At 44.1% G+C, this 25,333-nt stretch overlaps 1 protein-coding gene across 4 annotated transcripts; it reads right to left on the bottom strand.

The window, feature by feature from the left end:
* On the bottom strand, positions 1–23,856 carry CLTA (clathrin light chain A). Of its 4 annotated transcripts, XM_037902219.2 has the most exons (7): positions 23,367–23,680; positions 11,387–11,424; positions 9,127–9,244; positions 6,291–6,402; positions 2,959–3,012; positions 1,486–1,521; positions 1–455 (listed from the first exon to the last, which is right to left on the bottom strand). In XM_037902219.2, the coding sequence occupies exons 1-7, from the start codon at positions 23,590–23,592 to the stop codon at positions 284–286; spliced, it is 756 nt and encodes a 251-aa protein (XP_037758147.1). In that variant the 5' UTR covers positions 23,593–23,680; the 3' UTR covers positions 1–283. The 4 variants fall into 4 exon arrangements, with proteins under 4 accessions (XP_037758147.1, XP_037758148.1, XP_037758149.1 ...); XM_037902220.2 differs by lacking the exon at positions 1,486–1,521 and having other exon boundaries at positions 23,367–23,692; XM_043546299.1 differs by lacking the exons at positions 1,486–1,521; positions 2,959–3,012 and adding an exon at positions 5,984–6,083 and having other exon boundaries at positions 289–455; positions 23,367–23,679.
* Positions 23,857–25,333: the final 1,477 nt, after the last annotated feature.

Genomic DNA, 25,333 nt, shown 5'->3' with positions numbered 1-25,333 from the left:
TAACTCTTAACAGACCTTTAATACCAGTACAGTTGAAAGTGACATCTCAGTGCACAAGAGTACAGAGAGACTACAGTTCTGGAGGTTCTCTCCTCCCATTTGGGACAGAGGAAGGAAACATGAGGAAGAACATGCAATCACAAACAATGATCAACTCTAGATACTTCATGAGGTTTGGTCCAAAAAAACACATTTAAACATAATTAATCCAATTACTGCAAACACAGCTTCTCTGAGTAAGGTTAAGATATTGCATTTGTAGTGTTTCCATTGTGCTTTTCCTTCAGCGAACCAGTGGAGCCTGCTTGAGTGAAATAAGGATGGAGCGCATGCGGGACACATCTTTTGCCTGCTTACTAGACTTGGGATTAAAGTCACAGAGCCGAGCCACACGTTCCCACTCGGTGCCTGGGGAAGTTTCTTCCACATCATTCACAAAGGCTTCTTCAGCTGCCCTAGAAGCAATCCAATATTACATGTTAATGGTGGATCTGTATGCCTCCTGGAAGCCACTCCTTTCCCTCCATAGAATACGGTTCAGTTTTACACGTTTCATAAGAAAAATGTAACCTGACAGCTGCTTGAGAACATTAAGGCTTGTTAAGCTCCCCAACCCCAACCTTGGAGATGAATAGGTTGCAGTAATCTGCTATGCACAAGCAGTGCAGAAAATTGCTGTGTAAAATGTTGGAATACAGGTGTTTGGTTTAAGAGCAGTTATGCAATCTTCGCCTAAGTATGCGCACAAAAAGTTTGACACTCTGCAAGACAATTTAAAGCAATGCCATGGTACATTTATTGTTTAAGCCTTCAACTTTTATCAGTTTGCTTTGGACATTTGCCAACTGGAAGTTTACCATCTACTGAAGTGCAAGATTGAGGAATAACTTCCATTTGGTTTACAGATACTCCAAGGTGTGCAGGCCATCGTAAAACTGTGTGCTGATGGTTCCCAATGGTGTAGAGAAGCAGTGTGGACTGAAGAGGAATTTAAGTCATAGCTCCCATGCTTGCATCTGCTATAGACTTACGAGGCATGTTTTGGCAAAGGGGAGGGTTACACTGAGTTCAGCTAAAAGGATAACATTTCCCCTTCTTTTATCCCAAATGTACTCAGTGAAGTCTTTTCAACAGGTAGGTTAACAAATGATAAGCAGTGTTATCCTTTTGGCATCCCTGTGCCGCTAGCAGCATTGCTCCAAGGAACATGTAACCCTTTGATGCCTAGGTTAAGCAAATTGTGGGGCCCTGGTAGCCGCAGAAGGGCTAAAGCAGTAAGCACTGAGAGAAATCAAACCAAATCCATCTACTCCAACAAGCAGTACAGAGAAAGCAATGACAGTGATCATCCTATGGAAGGGAAGGGGCAGCACTGGGCACAGGGATGATTCGAGTACAAACACCACTGAAGACAAGGGTCACTACAAACACTGCTACTTCATGTGACAAGACACTTAAGGGGGGCAGTGAAGATTTTTACTTAACTGTTCTAGGCTGTAGCAAGGATGGTTTATGTTTGTGCTTAAAGGTGAAGAGAAGAAAAGAAACAAGGAGAGAAAGTTTAAGTCAGATATAGAAAATGAAAATGAGCTTAATGCAGATGATAAGCTAGCTGGACATGCACTAGTAGCTCAGTCTACATTCAGGAAACATGCTGCCAGTTTTAGTCTGCAGCCGTTACACGGCACATTTCCTTTTGCATTGGCTACATGGAGACTGGTACAGGAAACAAGTGTTTTAATACCACGTCTTTCAGTGGAAACTTCGAGACTTCAGAACAAGATCAAACACCACCTGTAAATCCAGCATTTCACAAGTCTTGGCTTACATCCACCTACAGTTAGGCCATCAATTCCACAGTGGAACTTCAATCTTAATTCACTCAGACAAAGCCATACTACTGTTCTCACCAGTACACCTTTAAAAGGTGCTTTAGTATCTGAAATGGTCATCTTTGAATTCAAGTCTATAAATGTAAGGGAAGAAATTAAAGCATATGAACAAGCCAAAAAAAGCCACATTGTAATCCTTAAACCCATTAGTGAAAATGCCCATCATTTTTTGGGGGTTGGAGACCAGGGCTTTTACTTAGAAAAAGTAGAGCTAGACTGAAAGGCCCATGGGCTTACTTGTCTGTCTGCACACACAGCATTGTTCTCCAATGTTCTGGCTGTCTGGTTTCATATGCTGCATGTAATGGCACTTTCACCACTCTATCCTTTGGGAGATTACCGAAATGGGAATAATACTCAGATGAAACTGGGCAAACAATCCTAACTTCCTCTCCACCACCCTGATTGCATATTAAGGCCTACTTTTCCACAATTGACTGCACAGAGTTAAGTGCTAAATAACTGCCTTGATTTTCAGAGGTGCTGAGCACTGGACATTCTCACTGACTTCAACACAAGCTTTAAGTGCTCAGCAGCTCTGATGGTCAAGTTAAATCCTTTTAGACCTCCCTCAAATCAAGCCCTCCAGCCTCAAGTGTTTGTTTGTAGGAAAGTGTTGCTTTTCTATTTAAGATCCTGTCTGTAGAGGTGGCTAGGGCCAAAAAGCAGCATCTGGGTGAGAAAGTACCAACACAGGAGAGGTTTGTTACCTCCATGCTCATAATACACCTTAGTGTGCAACCAAGCTTCCATTGGCCTGGAAGCAGGAGTTTAGTCTTGCTGTCATTTAGCCGTGTATTATTGGTGGTACGCATGCTGCATGGGTTAGTACAAGTGATATCCAGTATGTCTCAGCTGACCCTCTACAGATCAAGGGAACATTTCACTCTTCAGTACTGCAGCTCAAATACCATGCTGTATGGTAGGAAGAACTGCTATATATACACCCATCAGCCTCCGATGCTGGACTCCAAATACACAGTTTAATGTAGTCACCAGATATATTAACTGTCTCTGAAGGATAACGAAGAGGATCAGACAGATAATTAGTAGTTAGGCAACATACACATAACCAATCACGTCAGCGAAGGGTTGTTTGTAGAAAGCTTCATCTGCCACTCTAGGCAGCAAGTAGTCCAAGAGGAAGGCAAGCAGGCAGGAGAAAAGAGAGAAGAATGAGAAGCAGAGAATATAGCAGAAGACAGGTTAGGTAAAACAAGAGAACTGTATTAAACTAGATACCAAATCAGAGTGAATCTGTAGTTGGAGTCAATATGCTGAGCTGGAAAGTGACTAATATTCAGTTGCATGTTCTGCATCAAGTTTTCCCCATGGAGGAACAGCTCGACAAACTTTGAGATACCTAGCTGTAGACTGGAGACTCTGGACTAGTTCAGGGAGACAGATCAGGATGTACTGATTTAAACCAAAGCTGTTTAAAATCACTGATTTTACAGCAAGGAGGAAACCTTGATTTAAATGAATTTGTTTTCATTTGTACTTTTTATTTATTTTCATAGAATCATAGAAATGTAGGGCTGGAAGTGACCTTGAGGGGTCATCTAATCTAACTCCCTGCACTGAGGAAAGACCAAGTAAACATTGACCATTCCTGACAGATGTTTGTCCAATCTGTTCTTAAAACCTCCAATATGGGGATGAGAATTCCCTTGGAGCCAATTCCAATACTTAGCTACTTTTGAACTGTAAGGATAGTTAACTTAAATCTCCCTTGCAGCTGATTAAACATATTACTTTGTCCTACCTTTGGACAACATGGAGAACTGATCACCATCCTCTTTGTAACAGTCCTTAACATATTTGAGAACTGCTACTAGGTTCTCTCCCACCCAAAAAGTCTTTTCTCAAGAAAACATGCCTTTTTTTTGGCCTTCCCTCACAGGTCAGACTTTCTAAACCTTTTATTTTTTTGTTGCTCTTGTTGATTGCCAAAGGTTGATGGCCATTAAAACATTCTGATGGTTAGATATAGCCTTTACATTAGATTTGGTGCGTACCGAGGATATAATGCACCCATATGTGTCTTTATTTAAGCAACTATATAGCTTAACATATATTTAAAAAAAAATTACTGATCATGTACTAGATTAAGAAAATTACTTGTGATGTTTCAAGTTCTATTAGAAGTGCACTAAAACATAAGAAAAACATCAAAAAGTCTATCAAAACATTTGCATTTCAAACTCATTTATCAGGAGGTATTATTTGTAGTTTGTGAACTGATTTCTAGTTACCATGCCCTTTGAGATTTTAGAGCTAGTAGATTCTGGCATATCTAGTTTTGAATTCATAGATCAGAAGATGAAAGCAAGCTTTCCTGCTTTTTCAACTCTCAACTGGTTTCTTAACTTTGAATGAACTAGTCATTGCACTGAATCATTTCAGTTTATTCTAGTCAAAAATATTCTCTCTGCACCTGCAAGGGACAACTGCTGATGCAGCACTTCAACAGATTCAGCCAGTGACTTCCACCAGCTCAGTGATTTGACTCTAAAACCTGGAAAAAATGTTCTAGATTTCTGTATTTAAATTATTTTAAGAGATCTATGTTAGGGCCTATGCTTTGTTTATTTATTTTTAATAGACTGTAATTTAAAAAAATTTTAAACCAGATTTTTAACCACTCCACACTTCAGCGTGTATGTCCACTGTATTGGAGACCTATTTAGTAACTTTGGATGATCCCACTTTTCCATCTGGAAGTCTTACAGAAGAGCCATCCGAAGGGCTGTAAAGATGGTCAATCACACCCATTTGGGCCTATGCTCTTCCAAGTTCACCATTACCACAATGGAGGAGGGGAATGAACCCCTCTTCCTACACTCTGAGCTCATCCCCCAGTTACAAGTTCACATCAGTTATCTCAGGGTTTACAGTACCTGAACTCCAGGACTGAGCTAAAGGAGAGGCTTTGATGACATTTTGAACTTCACTGTCAGTCTACCCAGCAATGTGTTACTCAGCCCGTCAGAAGGAAGATGTGAGCAGTGTGGAAACTTCATTTGCATGAGAAACAGAGTAAGGGGTGTGTGCTAGAGTTCAGAGGGGAAGCTCTCCATTTGATTATTACAAAATATTACTCTTCAACCCCATGGGAGCTTCAGCTCCTCTCTCACCTCACCAAAGAGCCAGGCCTGCCTCTCTTGCTCCCATCATGCAGAGGCTTCTCACCTGGGAGCAATGGTTAGGTGAGGGAGAGATAAGGAGTTACACTGACCCCCTTCCAATGAGGGAGTTGCCCCAGGAAACTCAAGTTTAAAGAGACCAAGTGGACCATTTGACAAATCTCTGTACTTCCAACATAATTTTGCTATCTAGTGGGCAAACCATTGACTGGTATGAGGGGTTTATTCTTAAGAACCCGACTTCTATATCCATTTTATAAATTAAGACCATAGTAATGACTTTATATAGCATTGTTCAGCAGCTGAGAAGGAGGTATGGATCAGCATTCATGTCGCATTCCCTGTCAGTACCTGGCCCAAGCCAGGGAAGCTAGTGATCCAATCAATGGACCAGACTCAGTGATGAATCCTGGTCACGTGCCACCTGAGGCACGCTGTGCATACGCAGAGAGAAACAGAGAGGTTGAGAATTATTGGCCAGGTTTACAGCAAGCCAGTGCCAGAGCTGGGAGCAGAACCCAAGACTCATCTCCCTGCTCCAGCCATTAGAACATGGCTACAAATTCAAGGAGGTCAGAATTATAATCAGAGTTAGATTTTGGGTCAAAGTCTGCCACACCACCATGCATCCTGTCACTAGAATGTTATTAGTATAGGAGGTCACCCCTCACTGGGGTATTGATACCTTCCAATCAATCAAGTCTCTACCCACCCAGTTGGCAGAACAAGATGATTTATTTAAACTTACCCTGTGGGGGTGCTGAAGTATTGAGAGGTTATTGTGGGAAAGCCAAAAAATATGTTCTTGCCAGCTAGGCTGAGCAGGCCAGTCACAGAATATCAGGGTTGGAAGGGACCACAGGAGGTCATCTAGTCCAACCCCCTGCTCAAAGCAGGACCAATCCCCCACTAAATCATCCAGTCAGCGCAAATTAAATCTCTTACCTTTGTGCTGGCTCTAACTACACTGACTTGCTAGGCCACATTAAGCAAGGTCACATCTCCAGGTGCCAAGAACATCCTCATGGAACAGACCACAAGATCTCTGATAAGATGAAGACACCCATTTACAACTAAGAACCCCCTTCACCAATTGAAATCTTACTGACAGTTCCCCTGGAGGTCCAAAAGCACTAGTGTGTCTTTATTCCGACAATGGATAGAGACAAGTATACAAGATGCCAGCGGCACTCTGGCTACGTTTCATTCCTTCCACAACCAAACATTCCAATGAGCTGCAGAAAATCCTTACCTGTTGTTGGCTTTTGTTTTCTGTAGCTGTTCATCTTGCCTTGCATACCATTCTTCCAACTCCTTTATTGCCTTCTCTTTCCATTCTGCTTCCTGCTTTCGAGAGTTAGCATCTGCAGATTTAAGAGACACCGTAACATGGCTTGTAAGCCAACACCATGCAGTTTGGGGCTCTTGCAGTGTTTGAGACTTCAGACAGGAACCCCATGTCATGATTAAAATGATGCACAAGTTAAGCGGTACTGTGACCCAAACTGATCAGACAAGGGAAGTGTAAAAAGAGGTTAGGCAGATGCCTTGACATCTCCACACCACAGAACCCTTCAAGGAAGGGGTACCAGCAACTATCGCTTTATGCTGAAGACATTTATTTCCTGCTGAAATTTTCCTCATACAAGAGGCAAAATGTAGCCACTTCAAGGTTACCTCTTCTTTGAGGACAGGCTAAATGTGCTACTGAGCCTGGCTGGTGAAGGCTTGCTGCAAAAAGTGGCCACATGCGATAGCCTTATGTTAATCCTATTTGCAGACTAGCTAAACTATTCCCCACGCTCCCAACAAGTCTACTCATACACAGCTACTACAGAGCCAATCTGAAGCTGGATGCAGTTTGGCTGATTACTGCATTTACTTTTCTTAATCACTTATTTCTCCAAAGGGTATAAAGTGATGCAGTTGTCTTGCCTAGCCTAATGTATTTCCCTAACTTCTCCTACAGCAGCTGTACCAGCACCAGAATGGTACTTATGGGCATCAGTGAAGCAGAAGACGACAGATCTTTGTGGGACTTTGAATTTAGGAGAACAAGTTCAGTTAACATGCCAGGGGCTTTCATCTGGTCGGTATCTACTGGAGAGCAATCCTATTAGCAGGCCACTTTAAAAACAAGATGGTACTTGTTGCTTTCCTCAACTAGGTTCTCAAAAACCTGGCTGCTTGCCAGAAGTAGGACTAGCAACCAAGGCAGAGGAGAACAGTGCCAGCCAGGCAGTAAGGGGGTGATCACCTTGGATAGCTCTGTGCTGCTATTAGCGTTCCTTAGGTCAAATACCTCTTCAGTGCCTTGTGAAGCAAACTGTGGGGGCCTGGTTGCAGGAAGCCTAAGAGAGGCATGCACACTTATCTTTCAGATAAGGCCAACTCCACCCACTCCAACAAGTAGGGCAGAAAAAGCAAGGATATTATCCCACTGGAGGCAGGGGATGCTACAACACTGCAATTTCATGATATACCAGGAGAGCTATTGAAGTACAACACATTCTCCCCTGCTTGAAGCGAGAAGCTGGCCAGGTTGACCTGCTGGTAGACTCTAGGTGATAGCATTCACATTGCTTGGAAGGAATTCCTCAGTCAGTTGACAGGTCACTAGTTTTAAACAGTTTTAAACCAACCGCTAAGATGGAGGTGGGCAAACTATGGCCTGGGGGCCACATCTGGCCCTCCAGACATTTTAATCTGGACCTCAAGCTCCCACCAGGAAGCTTACCCTGCTCCCGTGCTCCAGCCAGGGAGTGGGGTCGGGGTCTTGCCCCACTACGCACAGCTCCCCGCAGCAGCATGTCTCCTTTCCGGCTCCTATGCGCAGGGACAGCCGGGGGTTCTGCATGCTGTCCCCACCTCAAGAACCGCCCCTGCAGCTCCCATTGGCCAGGAACCACAGCCAACCGGAGCCACAGGTGCAGTGCGCAGAGCCACCTGGCTGCGCCTCCTCATAGAAGCCAGAGAGGGGACATGCTGCTGTTTCTGGGAGCTGCTTGAGGTAAGCGCTGCCTGGAGCCTGCTCCCTTGACCCTCCCCTGTGCCACAAACCTCTGGCCCAGCCCGATCTCCCTCCCAACTCCTCAATCCCAGCCTGGAGCACCCTCCCGCACCCCAATCCCCAATTTCGTGAGCATTCATGGCCTGCCAAACAGTTTCCATACCCAGATGTGGCCTTGGGCCAAAAAGTTTGTCCACCCCTGTGCTAAGAGATCCTTTTGGTAATAAATGACTTCAATGCCCTATTAAAGACTGTGCAAATGCAGTAAAATTGTAATGAGGGGCAACAGGCTTACACATGAACTGGCACTATGCTCCCCTCCATTTCTTGCTGGCAGAAGGGAGGCTGTTTTCCTTTTGACACCCATTAAAACACGAGGCAGGTCACTCAGATGTGTTAGCTTCAGTTGAATGCCTTATGAAATTTGATCCAGTAGCAACAGACCCCAGAAGAGACAGCAAGGGGATGGTCCATGTTTAGCTAACTTGTATAAGCCACACTTACACCATACTCTGTATTTAGAGGCGAGGCCTTTGTCTTCCCATTGCTGCTGGACAGGGCTGAAGTCTTAAAGCAGATCCTGTCACCCCAGAGGTTCTGGCACATAGCAGTGCTAAAACCCCTTCCAGTCAGGCTGCAGAAAGAGGCTGAGTAAAGGTACCCTCTGCTTTGTATTTTCCTTTTAGTAGGGCTCTCTCCATGACAGGTTTCAGGCAGAAGGGTGCTGCTGTGTGCAAGACACTGTTCAAGTCTCCAGATGCCAATATGAAGGTCGCTATTGGTTAAGGAGGAGCAATTTTGAAATGGCCTGAGATTTCCAGTTCTGTTTTTCAAAGCTGGAAATCTCAGATGCTCAAGCAACTAGGAGATTTCCCCCTCCAGTGGGCAGCATCAAGCCAGCTCCCCATTAACAGGGAGTCTGATTGGGTAGTGTGTTGGTCAACAAGAACTGAGGGTTAAGAATTTAAGATGGCAGATAGGCAAGTGAAAGTTAAAAATTCAACTCTTGTACGAAGGAATCAAGATAGAATTTGAACAGCAAGCCCGACAGAGACAGAAACCTCATGCTTTTCCTTACCAAGGACTTCTAGGCGTTCCTTTTGCTCCTCTCTCCATTTACGGATACTCTCTGGTTCTGACTGCAGTCGATCCACATGTGAAATAGCGGCATAGCAGTCTGTTGGCCCATTGCTCTCCTTAAAAATGGGAAACAATTGGAAAGTCTCATACAAGAACAAACACTTTTAAATACCCTAAACACAAATGGAACGTGTTCCTTAGAAACGCCCAATAGCCTTCTCAAGTGCTAACAGGGCATGCCAGCAACAGATGCTTATAGTGGATTATGAACAAGGGTAACTAGCAAGGAGAGGCTTGCAGTAGGATTAGTGCTTTACTGGAGAAAGCAGCTAGAATCTTAGGCTAGGGAGCAGATATTTGTACAGACAGTTGCAAAATTACGGTGGACAAGGTCTACTGACTGCTTTGATAAAAATGGAGTTTGGACAAGAGGTTGTGTTTGGGCAGGGGGGACTAAAGAGGATAAACAAGCAGTTAGAAAGAAAAAGCAGCCAGGAAATTAACTCCTCTTAGTGAAATTAAGATGTTCAAAGCACTGCAAATACCATTCATCCTCTATACGTGGGTGTTGTTCCCCTTGTACACGGGGGGTGGGGGTTCCTTCCAAGGGTACAGTGAGTGAGAGTGCTGGAATTAGAACTCAAGAGATCTCATTTTGCATCTCAGCCACGTTGCACAAAAAGGCCTGTTAGTATTTTAGCTTTCCCACTGCCAGTCACAATAAAAAGTCCACAGAGATCAGTTCTACATTCGCTTTGGAGCCTCAAGCAACATTGAGAAATGAAGTGTTCACTTGGGTGTAAGTGGCTAGACCAAAGGCCAACCACTCATTTGAACAGGGTCATCTAACGAATCCTTTGCCCCAGGAAGCAACAGCATCAACAACTTGGACATTTGAAATGAACCACCAAGACAATTTTAGGTTACAATGAAGTATACTTAGAACATTCTTATCAAACCTATGACAGACTTTTTAAAGGGGTTTGTGGAGTGGTTTAGCCAGCCATATACACTACTGTCCCTATTTAGGAGAGTCTTAGCAATATCTGTTCTGCTTTGCCACTTGATAAAGCAGTGTCCATTATAATTCTGTCATACTGGACAGTAATGGCCTATTTGGCTAGTGGTTCAGAACTCTGATCACAGCTTTCACCCAAGCTATTTTAAAGAATAGTAAACACAGTGAGTTTGGATCTGATAATGCAGTGAGCATAGGATACAAACTGGGTTTTATGTTAAAAGGAACTGTTTAATGTTAGGATACTTGTCTTAGTCAAGTGTTCTCTCTAGGCTTAGAAGGACTGGATTTTTAATAAGCAAATATTGGTAAACAGGTATGATATATACACAAATTGACAAATTTTTCCATTGATAACTGAAGTTAATAGATGGACAAAGAAAGAAAATGTTACTTGAGAACTTAGTTTGATTTAAGGATATTTACTTTGCATATTTTGATGTCAGTGTTTTAACAGTGATAAACTTTTGATTTTAAATCTCAACACCTACTAAAAAAAGAAAAAGAGTACTTGTGGCACTAGTCTCTAAGGTGCCACAAGTACTCCTTTTCTTTTTGTGGATACAGACTAACATGGCTGCTACTCTGAAACTCAATATCTACTGTCATTAAATTGTTATGACACCCCCCGTAAGTCCCCACAGCTGTGAAAATTTATAAAAATTCAACATGATTGCTTAAGCATTTAAGTTATAAAACAAACATTGAGTTCTGCCAAAATGAGTTCTCCCCTGCTCTTTATGGAAGGCCACAGAATCTTTAGCTTGTGCTTAGTCAATGCTGACCGTGATTAAACTTGTTAGTCAAAGCATAACACCTCTAGTAATGTAGTGCCAGCCCTAGGTACCAACTCAAGTCCTAACGTGGGACCTGAGTACATGGCAGTCTTCCAAGAGGAAGGCATGTTACCAATTAAAATAGGATGTCAACATGGATTTTTGCTGTAATTTGTCTTCCACCTGAAGATGGAGTGTACTCAAATTGCCCGGCAGCTATGGAATCTCAGAGTATTACAAAATTTGAGACTGGACTAGTTTTTTCCCTTCATTAATAAGTCAGGAGATTTAAGTGTAATAAAAAGGCAAACAGTGGGGAACATTTCTATTTAGATTAAGAAAGCTAGTTTAAGCTTTAGTTTAAGGCTAGAAACTGCTTTTGAGAAGTCACTTAGAATACCTCCTAAATGTTAATTTCACCCAACAGGTTTTAATTGTTTGAGAGAGATCTCCTTTCAGTTTACCTGATAGAGCTCCCCATTCATCACCCCATCGACAGCATCTGTAAGGTAATAGTGAATGTAGTTAGACAGGTCTTGAAGAAAACATTAAAAATCACAATACCAAAGCCTTAATATGATTAGGCGTATTAATTGTAACATTTGCAGACAATACAAAATTACTCCTCAAGAGACTGTAGTCAGCTTTGGACTTCATTATGAGTTACAAAGGGATCTCACAAAACTGGGTGACGGCAACAAAATGGCAGATGAAATTCAGTGTGATAAATTCAAAGTAACGTACTTTGCAAAATGTACTCCTAACTATACATACAAAATGATGCGGTCTAAATTAGCGGTTGTCGCTCAGGAAAGACATGTTGGAGTCATCGTGGATAGTTCTCTGTAAACATCTGCTCAGTCGAAAAAGCTAACCATGTTAGGAACCATTAGGAAAGGGATAGATAAGACAGAAAAATATATTGCCTCTAGATCAATCTATGGTACATCCACACCTTGAATGCGGTGTGCAGTCCTTGTAGCCTCAGCTCCAAAAAGACATTAGAATTGGAAAAGGTACCAAGGATAAACAAAAATGATGAGGGGTATGGAACAGCTTCCAGATGAGGAGAGATTAAAAAGATTAGGGCTGTTCAGTTTAGAAGAAAAGACTAGTGAGAGGGATATGAGAGAGGTCTATAAAGTCATGACTGGTGTGGAGAAATTGAATAAGGAAGTGTTATTTATCTCTTCACAGAAGAATAATTAATTCCAGGAATTAATTCCAATGGAATTAACAGGCAGGTTTAAAACAAGAGGAAGTATTTCTTCACACAGTCAACCTGTGGAACTCTGTGCCAGGGGATGGTGTGAAAGCCAAAACATAACTAAATAATTCATGGAGGATAGGTCCAATCAATGGCTATTAGCCAAGATGGTCAGGGACACAACCCCATGCTCTGGTTGTCCCTAAACCTCTGACTGCCAGATACTGGAACTGGAGGACAGAAAATGGATCAGTCGATAAATTGCCCTGTCCATTCCTTCTCAAGCATCTGGCACCAACCACTGGTTGAAGACAATATACTGGGCTAGATGGACAATGGGGGAAACCCAGCACAGCCACTCTTATGTTCTTAGAGATTATAAAGCAGGTAAGGAGTTGCTTAAAGTTTTGGTATAGTGTTGTTGAAATGTGTGCAGTGATTCATAGAATCCTATGCAAGTTTCGCAAGGAATTTCTGTTCTCAATAGCTACCATTCAGTGAGCTAACGAGGCAGGGTTGTATGGAACATGTGATCATGTAATTACATATGCATGAGAGAGCCAATTGAGGTTGCACAAGCAACCTTAAATCTGGAGTTTAACTTTTGAATGCTCAACTTTGCAATTCTAGCAAAGTTCAGTTTTCTTGTATAATTACACCGCTGTTGAAACATGGCCTCTGTAGATGAATTTCAATACTATACATTAGTTAATATTGCTGACTAGAAGTATGAACGGAATGTCCCCGAGGAGGAGGATGTACATGCACCTTTGCATTTTAGGACTACTTGTGTCTAGACATTGTAAAGCAATTCTCTTAGTATTAGACAGCAGTAAAGACAGAAGAAAGCAGTGAAGATGGTGGTAAGTTCCTTTCTGCATGTTAGTTCTTTGAGCGTCTCAAAATTTGCAACTGAATACAAAGTCAGCATACTGATCCCATCTCATCCAGGCGTACCACCATTACCTCTTCTGTATACAGTACCAATATTCACCACAAGCCAACACAAAAGCACGAAAATAGAAGCAGTACTAGAAGCCAAGCATTCTCTTATTGCAACTTTATTCAGGTACAGTGTTTACATAATTCAGTAACAGCGGTCTGGAATAACTGTCTGCTTGCCAGCCTTGGGCCCAGTACAAATAATGATGAGTTGTGCAGCAGCCAGCCTTTGCTCTGGAAACATGGAGCGTCTGTCTGCTTTCCTTAGGAGAAAAACTTAAATATAGCCTGCCTGGGAGCCTTTCCATCAGCCAACAATACCAAAGCCACTCAGTGTGGCTTTGGAGCCAGTGGCAGATTTAGACAGACAGGCTACAAGAATTGCCTGTGCCACTGCATCCTGAAGTCCCTCCAGTAACCAATCCTGTTGTGCATGCTGGCACTTTGAGGGACCTAATTGCCTTGCTGTAACAGTCTCAGCTTGGAGCTGCAGGGAGAGGAGATCTGACACTCTGGTATGCAATGCATTTTGAGATGTAACAAATGAACCCCAGAGTCAATTAAATGTTAGTGGATCTGGGCTGCAGAAGACAGTGGCAAAGCCTGAAGAAAAACACTTGAAGCTGAAGCTCTGAGAGGCTAGAGTTAGGGAGGTAGAGAACTTTCTTAGATGTCCCACTGTGTGTGTGTTGGGGGGGAGAAAGGAGCGGAAAGAGTGGGGGAAAATGAGTCTTAAGAGCCATGAACAATTTCCTCTGCACATTTCAGAGGTCTGCAGCATAAGCTAGGAGGGAGACAAAGGCCAAAGGAAAATATAGGGCTAGCTTAAAGAGGGGAGGAAAAACAGGACTTGAAAGAGGACTTAGTGAGAAAATATTTTAATTCAGATTGCAATAAAGAGACATCTAGAAGAGCAAAAGAAAAGCAAGGAAATGTGTCTAATGTTTGATGCCCCAAAGGCCAGGCTGGGGTAACTCTCAAATGTACAAATCAGATTTGTGAGCTAAGGCTATGTCTTCACATGGAGCAGTTTAAAAGAGCCAAAGGCTCTTTATCTAGGGCACCAGATACTCAAGGTAAGGCCCAATTGGTAGATCAAGGATCTCTTCATGGATAACAGTTCAGAACCAATTTCATCATGTTTCTCTTTAGTATGATATGCTGCTCAGTTACTAACATAAAACCACATACTGTTAACATGAAAAGCCATGCCAGTTATTGCTATCAACTCGCACTCAGCCTTGTCATGCCCTAGTGACCATTAGTATTTAATCCAATTACTTCCGAAGTGTTCAGTGCAGTGCTCTTAATTTAGTCCATCCCTTACTAATCAGAGTGGTTTTCCACAGCACTGTCCAATGTGGTTTTTCAGTTCATTTTCCAATGTGTCAGACACTATACTCAAGACTTCACACATACAGCTCAGATTCAGCATTTTTCCAACTTGTTCCATTACTCCTAGTTGCAGCCGCCTTGAATATTTCTTTCCTTGAGGGTTTACTCTTTTGAATAGCTGTTCTAATCCCCATTCCAATCTAGTAAACTAAGTGTTCCCCTTCATTACACAGAAAAGCCCCACGGCATGTGGAAGTGATTCTGTGGCATGCTCTCCTAGCAAGAGGATGATGAAGGCCTTTCATATGAAAGCTGCTCAACTAGGTCTCTACACATTCAGGAAGGGGAGGGTACTACAGCCACCCACAGTCCTGAAAAAGGGACAGGGGTTACCTACATCAGCAAGCTGTCCTATTCCCCCCCTCCCCGGGCTTGCTGCCAATTTAGGAAACCAGTCCCTGCAGGGACCATGACAGTGCAGCCAGGAACCCAGGACGACATACAGTAGTTCTGTAGATGGCCATGACTTCTAACAGGTGTTCACAAGATTTGCATAGAACCCAAGATTTCTACAAATTTAGGGATTTGAAACTCCACCTGTACGGAGGCAGCCCACTCAAGAAAGGGGCAGGTGAGGAGAGTAGGCGGCAACTTCACATTTCCTGTCCTTTAAACAGGTTAGTCTTCTACCCTATTTTTCTGAGTAAAACATTTTACAGTTACCTGAACCTTCCTTTCTAGTGTACTTCTAAAACAGTTCCCCGAACTAGATTTCACAGATGACCCTACCATTTCGTAGGAGTGGTCTCTATGTGTATCAGGAAAACAAAACAAAAAACCTAGTGGAATTGGGAAATAGAAGACACTTCTTACCTAATGTTAAATCATTAATTTAAACAAAAGTAGCAGAACAAGGGTTTCATTTTCGTACCAATTACTTAAAGAAACCTGAAATAGACCCGGCTGTTAAAGACAGAGCCAAGAGAAGTCACCACCGTGTTACCCTAAGTGTAACTGGCAGAATTTAAGCAACTGTGTTAGGAATACATGAGGCCTGCTTTCCTACTCAAGCTGTATGAAAGAGCTAGAGCTTGTCTCCCCTACATAGCCAGCTAAGAAGCTCCATTTAATGACAACATATTTCCCCTTCTGAGATGTATTAGTTTAATTGTGAAACTTGACACTATTTATAGGACCAGAATTCCTTTAAAGGGCTATAATGGAACATATACCTAATATTAGGCCAGGGGTCGGCAACCTTTCAGAAGTGGGTGCCAAGTCTTCATTTATTCACTCTAATTTAAGGTTTCACATGCCAGTAATACATTTTAATGTTTTTTAGAAGGTCTCTCTCTATAAGCCTATATATTATATAACTAAACTATTGCTGTATGTAAAGTAAACAAGGTTTTCAAAATGTTTAAGCAGCTTCATTTAAAAAATTAAATTAAAATGCTGATCTTACACTGCCGTCCCGCTCAGCCCGCTGCCAGCCTGGGGTTCTGTTCACCTAGGCCGGCCCCAGACTGACAGCCCAGGTCCTGGTGGCAGCCCTGCCCAGCCCACTGCCGGTCTGGGATTCCGGCCCCGCCCACAGAATGGCTACCTACCTTCTCCCTAGTTCTAGCCCATTCTCTTCCTCTCTCTCTGCACTGAGCAGAGGGTGGGAGTACACTGAGCACAGGGCTGGGGGTGAAGGTGCAGGCTGGGGTGTAAGGTCTGGTCAGGAGCCAGAATGAGGGAGAGGGCTCAGGGTTTGGGCAGGAGATTTGGGTGTGGAGTGCTTACCTGGGCAGCTCCCATTTGGTGTGAGGGGTGCAGGTGGGAATGTGGCGGGGGTGCTAGAGTCAGGGCTGGGGTTGTGTGTGGAGGGTGTAGGGGTCAGGGCAGAGGGCTAGGGGTGCGGGCTAGGGTCGTGGGGGTGCTCCCAGCCTCCTGCCCAGAGCAGCTCACGGCAGGGGGCTGGAGGGGATATGCCCCGATTCCACCCCCCTTTCCCAAGGCCCCGTCCCCACCTCTTCTCTGACTCTGCCTCCTCCCCAGAGCAGCGAGCGCACTGCTTCTCCACCTCCTCACAAGGGCCATCAGCTGATGGGCGAGGGGGGCGGGGGTGGGGAGAGAGGAACCCAGCACACTGGAGGAAAGAGGCAGCAGAGCAGGGGAGCTTGCCTGCCCTGCAGCAGCAGCTGCCAGGACCAAGCTTCTTCACCCTGCCCCTACCGGGGCTGGTGGCTGGGACCCGTGCCATTAAAATCAGCTCGCATGCCATAGGTTGCCGACCCCTGTGTTAGTTCTCTTTGCAGTCATACTGTCAGACTACTCTGTCTATTAACTGGCTGGCTCCCAGGAGTGTGCATTGCTGGGTAAACGATCTGCAGTTAAGATGTTATCCCCACTACAGCAAGTCAAAGCAAGGGCTGACTAGTCAAAGGACAGACAACACTGAACTTTTGGGGACAGGCCTTTCTACCTTGTCAATGTCCCATTTAAAAATATTAATTAACATTGTTGAACTGTTTTTCCTTCCTTGCAAATTACACTAGTTAATAGAACATACAAGCTTACTCAAGTGTGATGGACATTAAGCTGTAACCCAATGCCCGGTAAACCTGCAAACACTAAGTTTTAAACAGGTATTCTAGAAAAGGTCAGCTCAGCAAATACCCCAAGAATCTTGCATCCTAACTGTGACACCTTTGCATTAACCCCAGATGGGGGAACAACATCAACTTCATCACCACAGGGGAAAAAATTAGTAAATGCACTTGAAAAATATGCTCTTAGGAAGACTCGATTTTTGTTTTATTCCACTCCTCTCCCCCAGCTTTCTTCATTTCAGTCAGCATTGATGGGGTGCAGTAGCAGAAGAGCAATCAAGCCAGACAACAGCCCAAATCAAGACTATCCCACCTCACCCCCTATAAAAGCTTCCACTGCCTCCTCCATTGCTTGGAAGGCTCCAACTTAATACCCACAAGATTCTCTCCTGTGGAAGAGGTAATGAAGAGAAGACTCAAGTATCCCAGCCAGTCAGTTATTTAGGAGGGAGCCCACCTGAAACCTTCTGCTTTCTCCAACCCCACAAACCTCCAATTTCTATTATGCCTTTTTGTCCTGCTGCTAAAGAGAACCACAAGCAGAGGGTCTACAAAGTAGATTCCAGACCCTGCTCTCTTCCCAGAGAAGAGTGAGTTACCCTTCAGCACCCATTAATTCTTACCAGGTTTTCAATACAACCCCTATCTCATAAGAGGGCAGCTGGAAGTCTACTGCTGCCATCCTTCTCTTCCAGATGTTTGCAGAGGCTTCGGAGCGAGGTTACACAGACACTCCCAAAAAAGCATATATATGGGGGCTCCTACAGTAGTATATTAAAGTTAGGGCTAGTCTACGCTGGCAATGCTAAAGTGCTGTCACGTCAGCGCTTTAACGTGGCTTGTGTGGTCGCGGCAGAGTGCTGGGAGAGAGCTCTCCCAGCGCTCTTAAAAAAAAAAAAAAAAAAAAACACACACACACACCCAAACAAAAACCCACATCCAGCGCTGGTGCATTGTCTACACTGGCACTTTACAGCGCTGCAACTTTCTTGCTCGGGGTGTGAAAAAACACCCCCCGAACGCAGTAAGTTTCAGTGCTGTAAAGTGCCAGTTTAGACAAGCCCTTAAACTACAGCATGTACAACTGCAAAAGATAGGTCTGAGTTCAGAAAAACCCAGTCTAAAGCATTTGCAGAAGCAACTGCAGACCAAAAATGCAACACTCCCAGAATAGTCACTTCACACTAAAAGAACAATAATGAGGTAGTCAGACTCCCTGTGAAAACTGGGAAAGTGACTGGAAAGAAAATTAGCAACCGAAGAGTGCCCACATAGTCTTCTTTAGACACCACTGACATCCACAGTAGGGACACCAGTAAGCAGTTTGCCCATCTCTGCTAGTAATCATGTTATATTTACTATTCTCCCATTAACTGAGTAGCAACCGTTTTGGAACACACTATACATGAATACGGCTAAGATTCTGTCACAAATATGTTTAGTAAAAGTGATGGACAGATCATGGGCAATAATGAAAAATTCACAGAAGCCCGTGACCTGCCCCGACTTTTACTAAAAATATCCATGACAGAATGTGGAGCCTGGGCATCTGCCTTGGGCTGGGAGCTACAGGGGACCCCACCACATGAGGGGCCAGAACTACAGGGTCCCCCTCCTACAGCAGCTCTCAGCTGCAGGGGCCCCCCCTGCCACCCAGGGGCTCCCACCACTTGAGGTGACTGGGGTACCCCACAGCTCCCTGCCTCCACAGGCAGCAGGGGACCTGCAGCTCCCAGCTGAGGCTGGCTGAAGTCACAGAGGGCTTTGGAAGTCATGGATTCCGTGACTAAATCGCAGCCTTATGCGTGAGACACCAATATAGCTTAGTGTGGTGTTGGTTTCCACAGTGCTTCTTATGGAAAGAAAAAACATGCTGACATGTTGATGCAGTTTTCTTGCTATAGAAGTTAAGATCAATATCCAGGCGGTTTATTTTCATAACCTGAACTGCAACACACAAAAAAAAGCCCCCCACACAACAGTTCTTTACGCTTTGTTCGACCAGAAGATCTTTGCAACCTTGGAAGACAGGAGATATCTACTTCTGAATAGTAGCTTGCTCTATGGAAAACTAAAGGTTAATTCTAGCTGGAGCTCTCCAGATAACCAGGCAGTTACTGCAGTTCAGCTGCCAGTGCTCAAATGGAGAACAGTGAATCCTTTTGTTGTTTTAACCCTTTCCCTGTTATGTTCCTATGGCAGAGGAAGTCTAAAGCAGGGACCAACACCCAGTTGGCTCAGCTGTGGGAACAACTAGTAGATGGGGATGTGGTGATCTGGGGAACCAAGGAGAGAGTGGTGTGGATTGTGGGATTCCACACAGAAAAATAGGTACAGGCCCATCACTGGGGAAGGGGTGCCTAACGAGAGACATAGTGAGGGTCAAAATTGGTCAGAAGTTTGACATGGCTCCATTTTTACACTTGTCCCGTGTCTTGAGAAATCTTGTAAAGTTCCACCTTTCCTTTGGTTTGATTTTTAACTGAGCAAGTGGAATTTCTTTCACATGCCCAAGCAGCCAGCTGAACACTGCACTTTTTTTTTTTTTTTTTTATTTAAAAAGCATTCTTACAAGCTCCTCCAGCATACCCTTTCATGAACACCCAAGCTGAAGCTGGTGATTACTTTTCACTGCATAATTTTTTACATTGTAATTAGTTATTTCCTGTGGAGGTACCTATAATCTCATTTCATGACTACTGTATAAAGTCAGATTTTATTCTGGTAATACAGTGCCTTACATATAACTCAACCTATTTGGTATTGTCTGTAAATAAGGCAGTTAAATGGTTAAAGTTAAAAAAAGTAAATCCACAAATCCCCTGCTGCTGCGCTTAAGTATTTAAAATTAACAGGGTGCAAAAAGCAGTTTGCTTGCAGTCAGCCAATTACTTGTATTGTGCAAAACTATTACATCTCACCAAGAAGAGTTGGACAGCTGTCCTGATACACTTTTGTTGTAACCTTTATGCAGTTTTATAGTCAGAGGTGGAACTAAGGATTCTGAGTAACCTCACCTCCTAGAGAAGCAGGTCAGTAGGAAGGTTCAAATTCTTGGAGTCATGAGAACTAATTACAGCAGCTCAAACTGAAAGTCAGCCTTCTGTACTGGATTTTAGGGAAAGAACACCCATTAAATTTTAATTCAAGTGGAACTGAATGACCAATCTTCCCAGCTAAAATATCAAGTTCTATTTTATAATCCTCTCCTATTCATTTGTTCTAGAATCTATTAGAAACAGGATTTTGTCTTTTCTATAGGGATGTCAGAAGTGTGACTGTCATTTAAAAGAGAAGCTTACTAAAAAATTAGAGTTTTTGATGTCAAGCCAAATTAGTTTTGGAAGGTTCACCAGGGTTTTCTGTATTAGAGAAGGATTCATAACAGTGAGATAGCCACACTATGGATGTGGAGCAAAGGCTGACTTTAGACCAATTTATTTCACAGTTGCTCCACTGGAGAAAGGAAAGATTGCATGGGACATGAGGAAGCTCCCCATAGGGGAAGTACTTCTCTGTGAAAATGAAGAAATTATTTCTTGCTTTTTAAACAGTCACTTAGGCTGGAAAGAAGTTACAGCTGTATGTCATTTAGAGACCTACTCATTTTAAGACATTAAAATCTATGCTTACATCAGTTACCAAAGACTTCATGATAAAAAACAAGGTGCTTGCTTCCTTATAAATTCATCTGCTGCTTATTCCTGGTTGACGTCAGAGTGCTCTGTGAAGTCGCTCATCTATACAGGCACTAATTGCTATCAGAGCAGGATGGACTTGGGCAGGAAATAGAAAACAGGACCAAACACCAGAGCTCAGGAAATGACTTCATGTAAACATCCCTAGTAGAAAGTTGTTAGAATACGCTGCACAGAAGGTTTTAGGCTCCATTATGAACACCGACAAAGAAGGGCTGCATCCGTGACTAGTTTAGAAGTAGCCCTTAATGGAACAGTAAGCACCATGGAAGCTTTACGTCTGGAAGTCTCATGCTCTTCCAGTCCACCTAGTCATCCCAGCTACGCTCTACAGAGTAGAAGTGTTCAGTTAAGGGACTATACGAGATAGGAAAAAAGCAAACTCAATCATCCAGTAAATCTCCGACTTCAAAGCTATACAGAAAGAGGATTTTTTATATTTGAGACGTTGTAATCCATCAAGTACTTAAAAAAAATTACATTATTCAACTTAAAATATGGAAACAAGTAGCAAGTCTAGCAGAGTTTGAGTACCCATAAAAGCATAATGGAGAAAAACAGACACAAGGTGGGTAAGGTAATATCTTTTATTGGACCAACATCTGTTGGTGAGAAAGAGGTCACCTGAAGAACTGTGTAGCTCAAAAGCTTGTCTCTCTCACCAACAGATGTTGGTCCAATAAAAGATATCACCTCACCCACAGTGTCTCTAATATTCTGACACTGCTACACTGTATACATACATGGAGAAGAATGCAAGACCAACATACTCAATATAACTAATACGTCAACAAATTTTAGCTTGCTGAGAAATACAAAGAGCACCTTTCCTTTGAAGAAAAAGCAGCATGTATTATGCAAAGGCAATTTTTCTAAGTTAGAAAGAGGTACAAAGGTTACTAAGAAACAATGACTGAAGGCTACATAAATTAAACATTAGCCCAGTGGCTAAAAAACGCTATACGGAAAGAGGTGATCACAAATGCTTCAGAGCTTAGCTTGTCCTTGGTGGAAATAATAGAAGGTATAGTATATACTGGATCAGTCAGTCTCATCTACATTTTTCAGACAAGCTCATCAGCTTCTATTTGTGCACCTAAATGAAATGGCCAGATTTTCATAAGTGCTCAACATTCTCAATAGGAACTGCTCTTTTCTACATCTGGTTCCAAGCCTCCACTTCTTATCTGAAGAAGAATGTTTAACTAAACCTGAAGGATGCAACTCCAGTACTGGGGGCAATACTGGAGCTTGTCACTGTATCAAAGCTTCCTCCGTTAAATCTTTTCAACTTTATAGAACGTACTAATTTAGTGACATCAAGTCTGTGCTTCTATGCATCCTTCAGCAAATCTCAGTGTTCCAATATCCATGGTACATTGGTCTATTTTTGTCTCAGGAATCCTGACCAGTTCAGAGTAAAGCTAAAGATTCACAAAATTAAGACTGAAGTGTTAAATTCAATACAGGACCATCGTGCTGTTTTAAGCAGCACTATTTTGGTTTGCAAGTCCATAAACTGAGGCTAATAATGGTTCTTTCAAACCAATCACAAATAGATGGGGAAAGTACTGTTACTAAGCTATAGGTCTATAGTACTGAAGAATCTGTTTTGCAAGATGCAAGGAAAGTAAGATATTCTTAAAATATTAAACAGAATTCACTATTCATTTTAAAGCAATATTAATACTAGCAAACCAGAAATTCCACAATTTACAATATTAAGTTTAATTTAGTTGTGGATTGGTCCTGCTTTGAGCAGGGGGTTGGACTAGATGACCTCCTGAGGTCCCTTCCAACCCTGAGATTCTATGATTTGAAATTGCTAGATTTCATTGATTTAGTAATTTTTAAAAGGAACTATTTTCAAACACTTGAGGGAGAAATGATAATATCATGCACCGATATGGGAGGCTTAAACAGTGTAACACACTGAAGCGAAGGGCTAAACAGACTTTTCAGGACAGCGCATCTGCCTACAGAATACTTCTGCCTGGGGAATTCTGCTTTAGAAAAGATGCCCATTCATGTACTGTACAACCACTACCCAAAGCCAGACGTGTTGCAACTCCTACCACTCTCATAAGGGGAGTGATGTTATTGGCCAAAACTAGTTTTATCCGTTCATCTACAGGATTCTAGGGAGAATTAGGAAGCTCAGGCAGGAACTAGAAAGACTGAACAATGGTTACCCCTGCTTCTGTACACAGCTACTCAAGCGCAACGGCAACCAGGTGCTACCACAGAAGAGATCAAAAGGCCCAAAGGACTCGAGAGGTCAGACAGAGCCCCGGCCCCAGGAGAAGCCAAAGCCACAGGTACTGCGCCACGGTCACTTGGCCAGTGGGTTGGTCTGGGCAGGTCCCGACTCCCGGGGCGACAGCGGTGGCTCTGGACGGGCCACGTCTCAAGCGTTGCTACAGAGCAGCTCGGGAGCGGCCCGAGTGACGGCTGGGGAGTGGGAACAAACCGACTGCAGCGGAGCCGCTGCGCCTTGCCAGACAGGGCGCCCCGGCCCGGCCGCCGGGCTCGGCCCTGCCTCGCCGGAGCCCCACGAGCCGCCCAGCACCGAGGCCCACAGGGCAAGGCCCTGGCCCCGCGGGAATCGCCCCCGGGCCCGAGCGCAGAGCGGCCTCCCCCCGCGGCGCTGGAAGAGGGGCCCTACCCGGCGAGGGCCCGCCGTGGCCCTGCAGCCCCGCCGGCACCTCGCCGCTCTCCAGGATGCTGAAGCCCTCGTCGTTCTCGATGCCCGCGATCTCGCTCTCCTGCTGGGCCAGGAAGGCGGCGGCCGGGTCCTCCTCGCCGCCACTCAGCGCCCCGTTGCCCACGCCCGGGCTGTCTCCCGCCGGCGGCTGGGCGGGCGGCGCGCCGAACAGATCGAACTCGGCCATGGCAGCAACGGACACGGAGCGCAACGGCCGAGGCGCGAGCGAGGACGACTTCCGGTCCAAATCAACACTTCCCCTTCGCTCCCCCGGAAATCTAACGCCGGGGAGGGCCCGGCGGGGACTGAGGGCGCCACTCACCAATGAGCTGAGAGCATAGAGGAAACACTCAGCCAATCAGCTAGAGGCAGGGCGGGGATGACAAACCTGCACGTGACTCCAGCGGCGGCCTCAGCCGGGACTGGACTGGGGCTGGGACCAATCAGCGTCCCCTCCTCCCTTCCATTCCTCGCTCCCGCTAGGAGTAGGGGCGGGGAGCGTGCTACGTTGTATGGCGCTGTGTGTGCTCTTGTGCACCCAGGGGCATTGCACGGCGGTCTTCTGTATACACGTGTCCTCTGTGGGGGTTACATTGTCTGTATTCCGCGTGGCTCTGTGTAAATATGCGTGTGCACTCTGCTTGCACACGCGTGTGAAACGCTGTGTGTCTGTTACATTGTGCATTAGAGACAGAGGCGTTGGAGGGCCGGCTCGCCAGCTGGGTACGGCTCCGATGCTGTTCCAGACTCCCCGTGTAGGGACAGTCACAGTCAGCTAAAAACAAAACAGTGGAAGTAGGTGGCCTCCCGCCCTTGTGAGTTTGTTAAAATGGAACAACTAGTGTGGTGTGATGTCATCACATACCATCCAAATGTCATCACCCGCCCAAAGGAAATGCAGATTTACCACTCCCTCCTGCTTCAGATGTGTTTTATTATGAAATAAGCGAGTAAACACTGGGCCTGTAGGGCAGAAGAGTTTTTCCCAAAAGTGTAATAAAAGAGTATTTCAGGCAGGGGTTCTCAAACTGGGTGTCAGGACCCCTCAGAGGGTCAGGAGGTTATTACATGGGGGGGGGGGTCACGAGCTGTCAGTCTCCACCCTAAACCCTGCTTTGCCTTCAGCATTTATAATGGTGTTAAATGTACAAAAAAGCACTTTTTAATGTACAAGGTGGGTCGCACTCAGAGGCTTGCTGTGTGAAAGGTGTCACCAGTACAACAGTTTGAGAACCACTGATTTAGGGGAAAGTCAGAGACACCAAAGCAAGATGCTGAATTTCCTGGAGGTTTTGCAATTCAACTCCAACATGAAGTCAGAGCAACGATGCATTTATTTAAAAAAATAATCTTGTGAAGACAATAAAATAAAAATAATTCCTATTTCTTATATATAGCACTTTTCATCCATAGAACACAAAGTACTATATGAAGGAGTAGGGTGACCAGATGTCCCATTTTTAAAGGGACAGTCCCATTTTGGGGGACTTTTTCTTATGTAGGCACCTATTACCCCCCACCCCCTGCCCCATTTTTTCACAGTTGCTATCTGGTCACCCTATGAAGAAGGTAACCAAGTTCAGTGGGGTGTATTCCATGTTCCTCTTGGAGCCCTAAGCAACCCTACCATGTAGTTTGTTCTCACTTCACAATTCCACCCTTTCAAGGCCTCTCATCTACCATTCTTTCATTCCTAATTCTTTCATTCCTAATACTTTCCTTTAATCAGCTAGAGTGTTCTGCCTTCCTCTCTCTCTTTCTCTCTCCTGATGTCCTGTCTCTCTGAGAAGCGGCTGGCTCTACACCACAGTGTATTTCTTTGGAAATGATTGCATTCTCACAAACAACATGATTGCGAGGAGTCAAGATCAGGAAAAGAAGATTTCTTAGGAGTCCAGCAGAGCTGGCTGTATTTTAAAGAATCCTTA

Source organism: Chelonia mydas, chromosome 5 (genome assembly GCF_015237465.2).
Source record: "Chelonia mydas isolate rCheMyd1 chromosome 5, rCheMyd1.pri.v2, whole genome shotgun sequence".
NCBI classification, from domain to species: domain Eukaryota; kingdom Metazoa; phylum Chordata; order Testudines; family Cheloniidae; genus Chelonia; species Chelonia mydas.
Note: the sequence above shows the minus strand (reverse complement) of the source record. Positions and strands in the feature narration are given on the sequence as shown.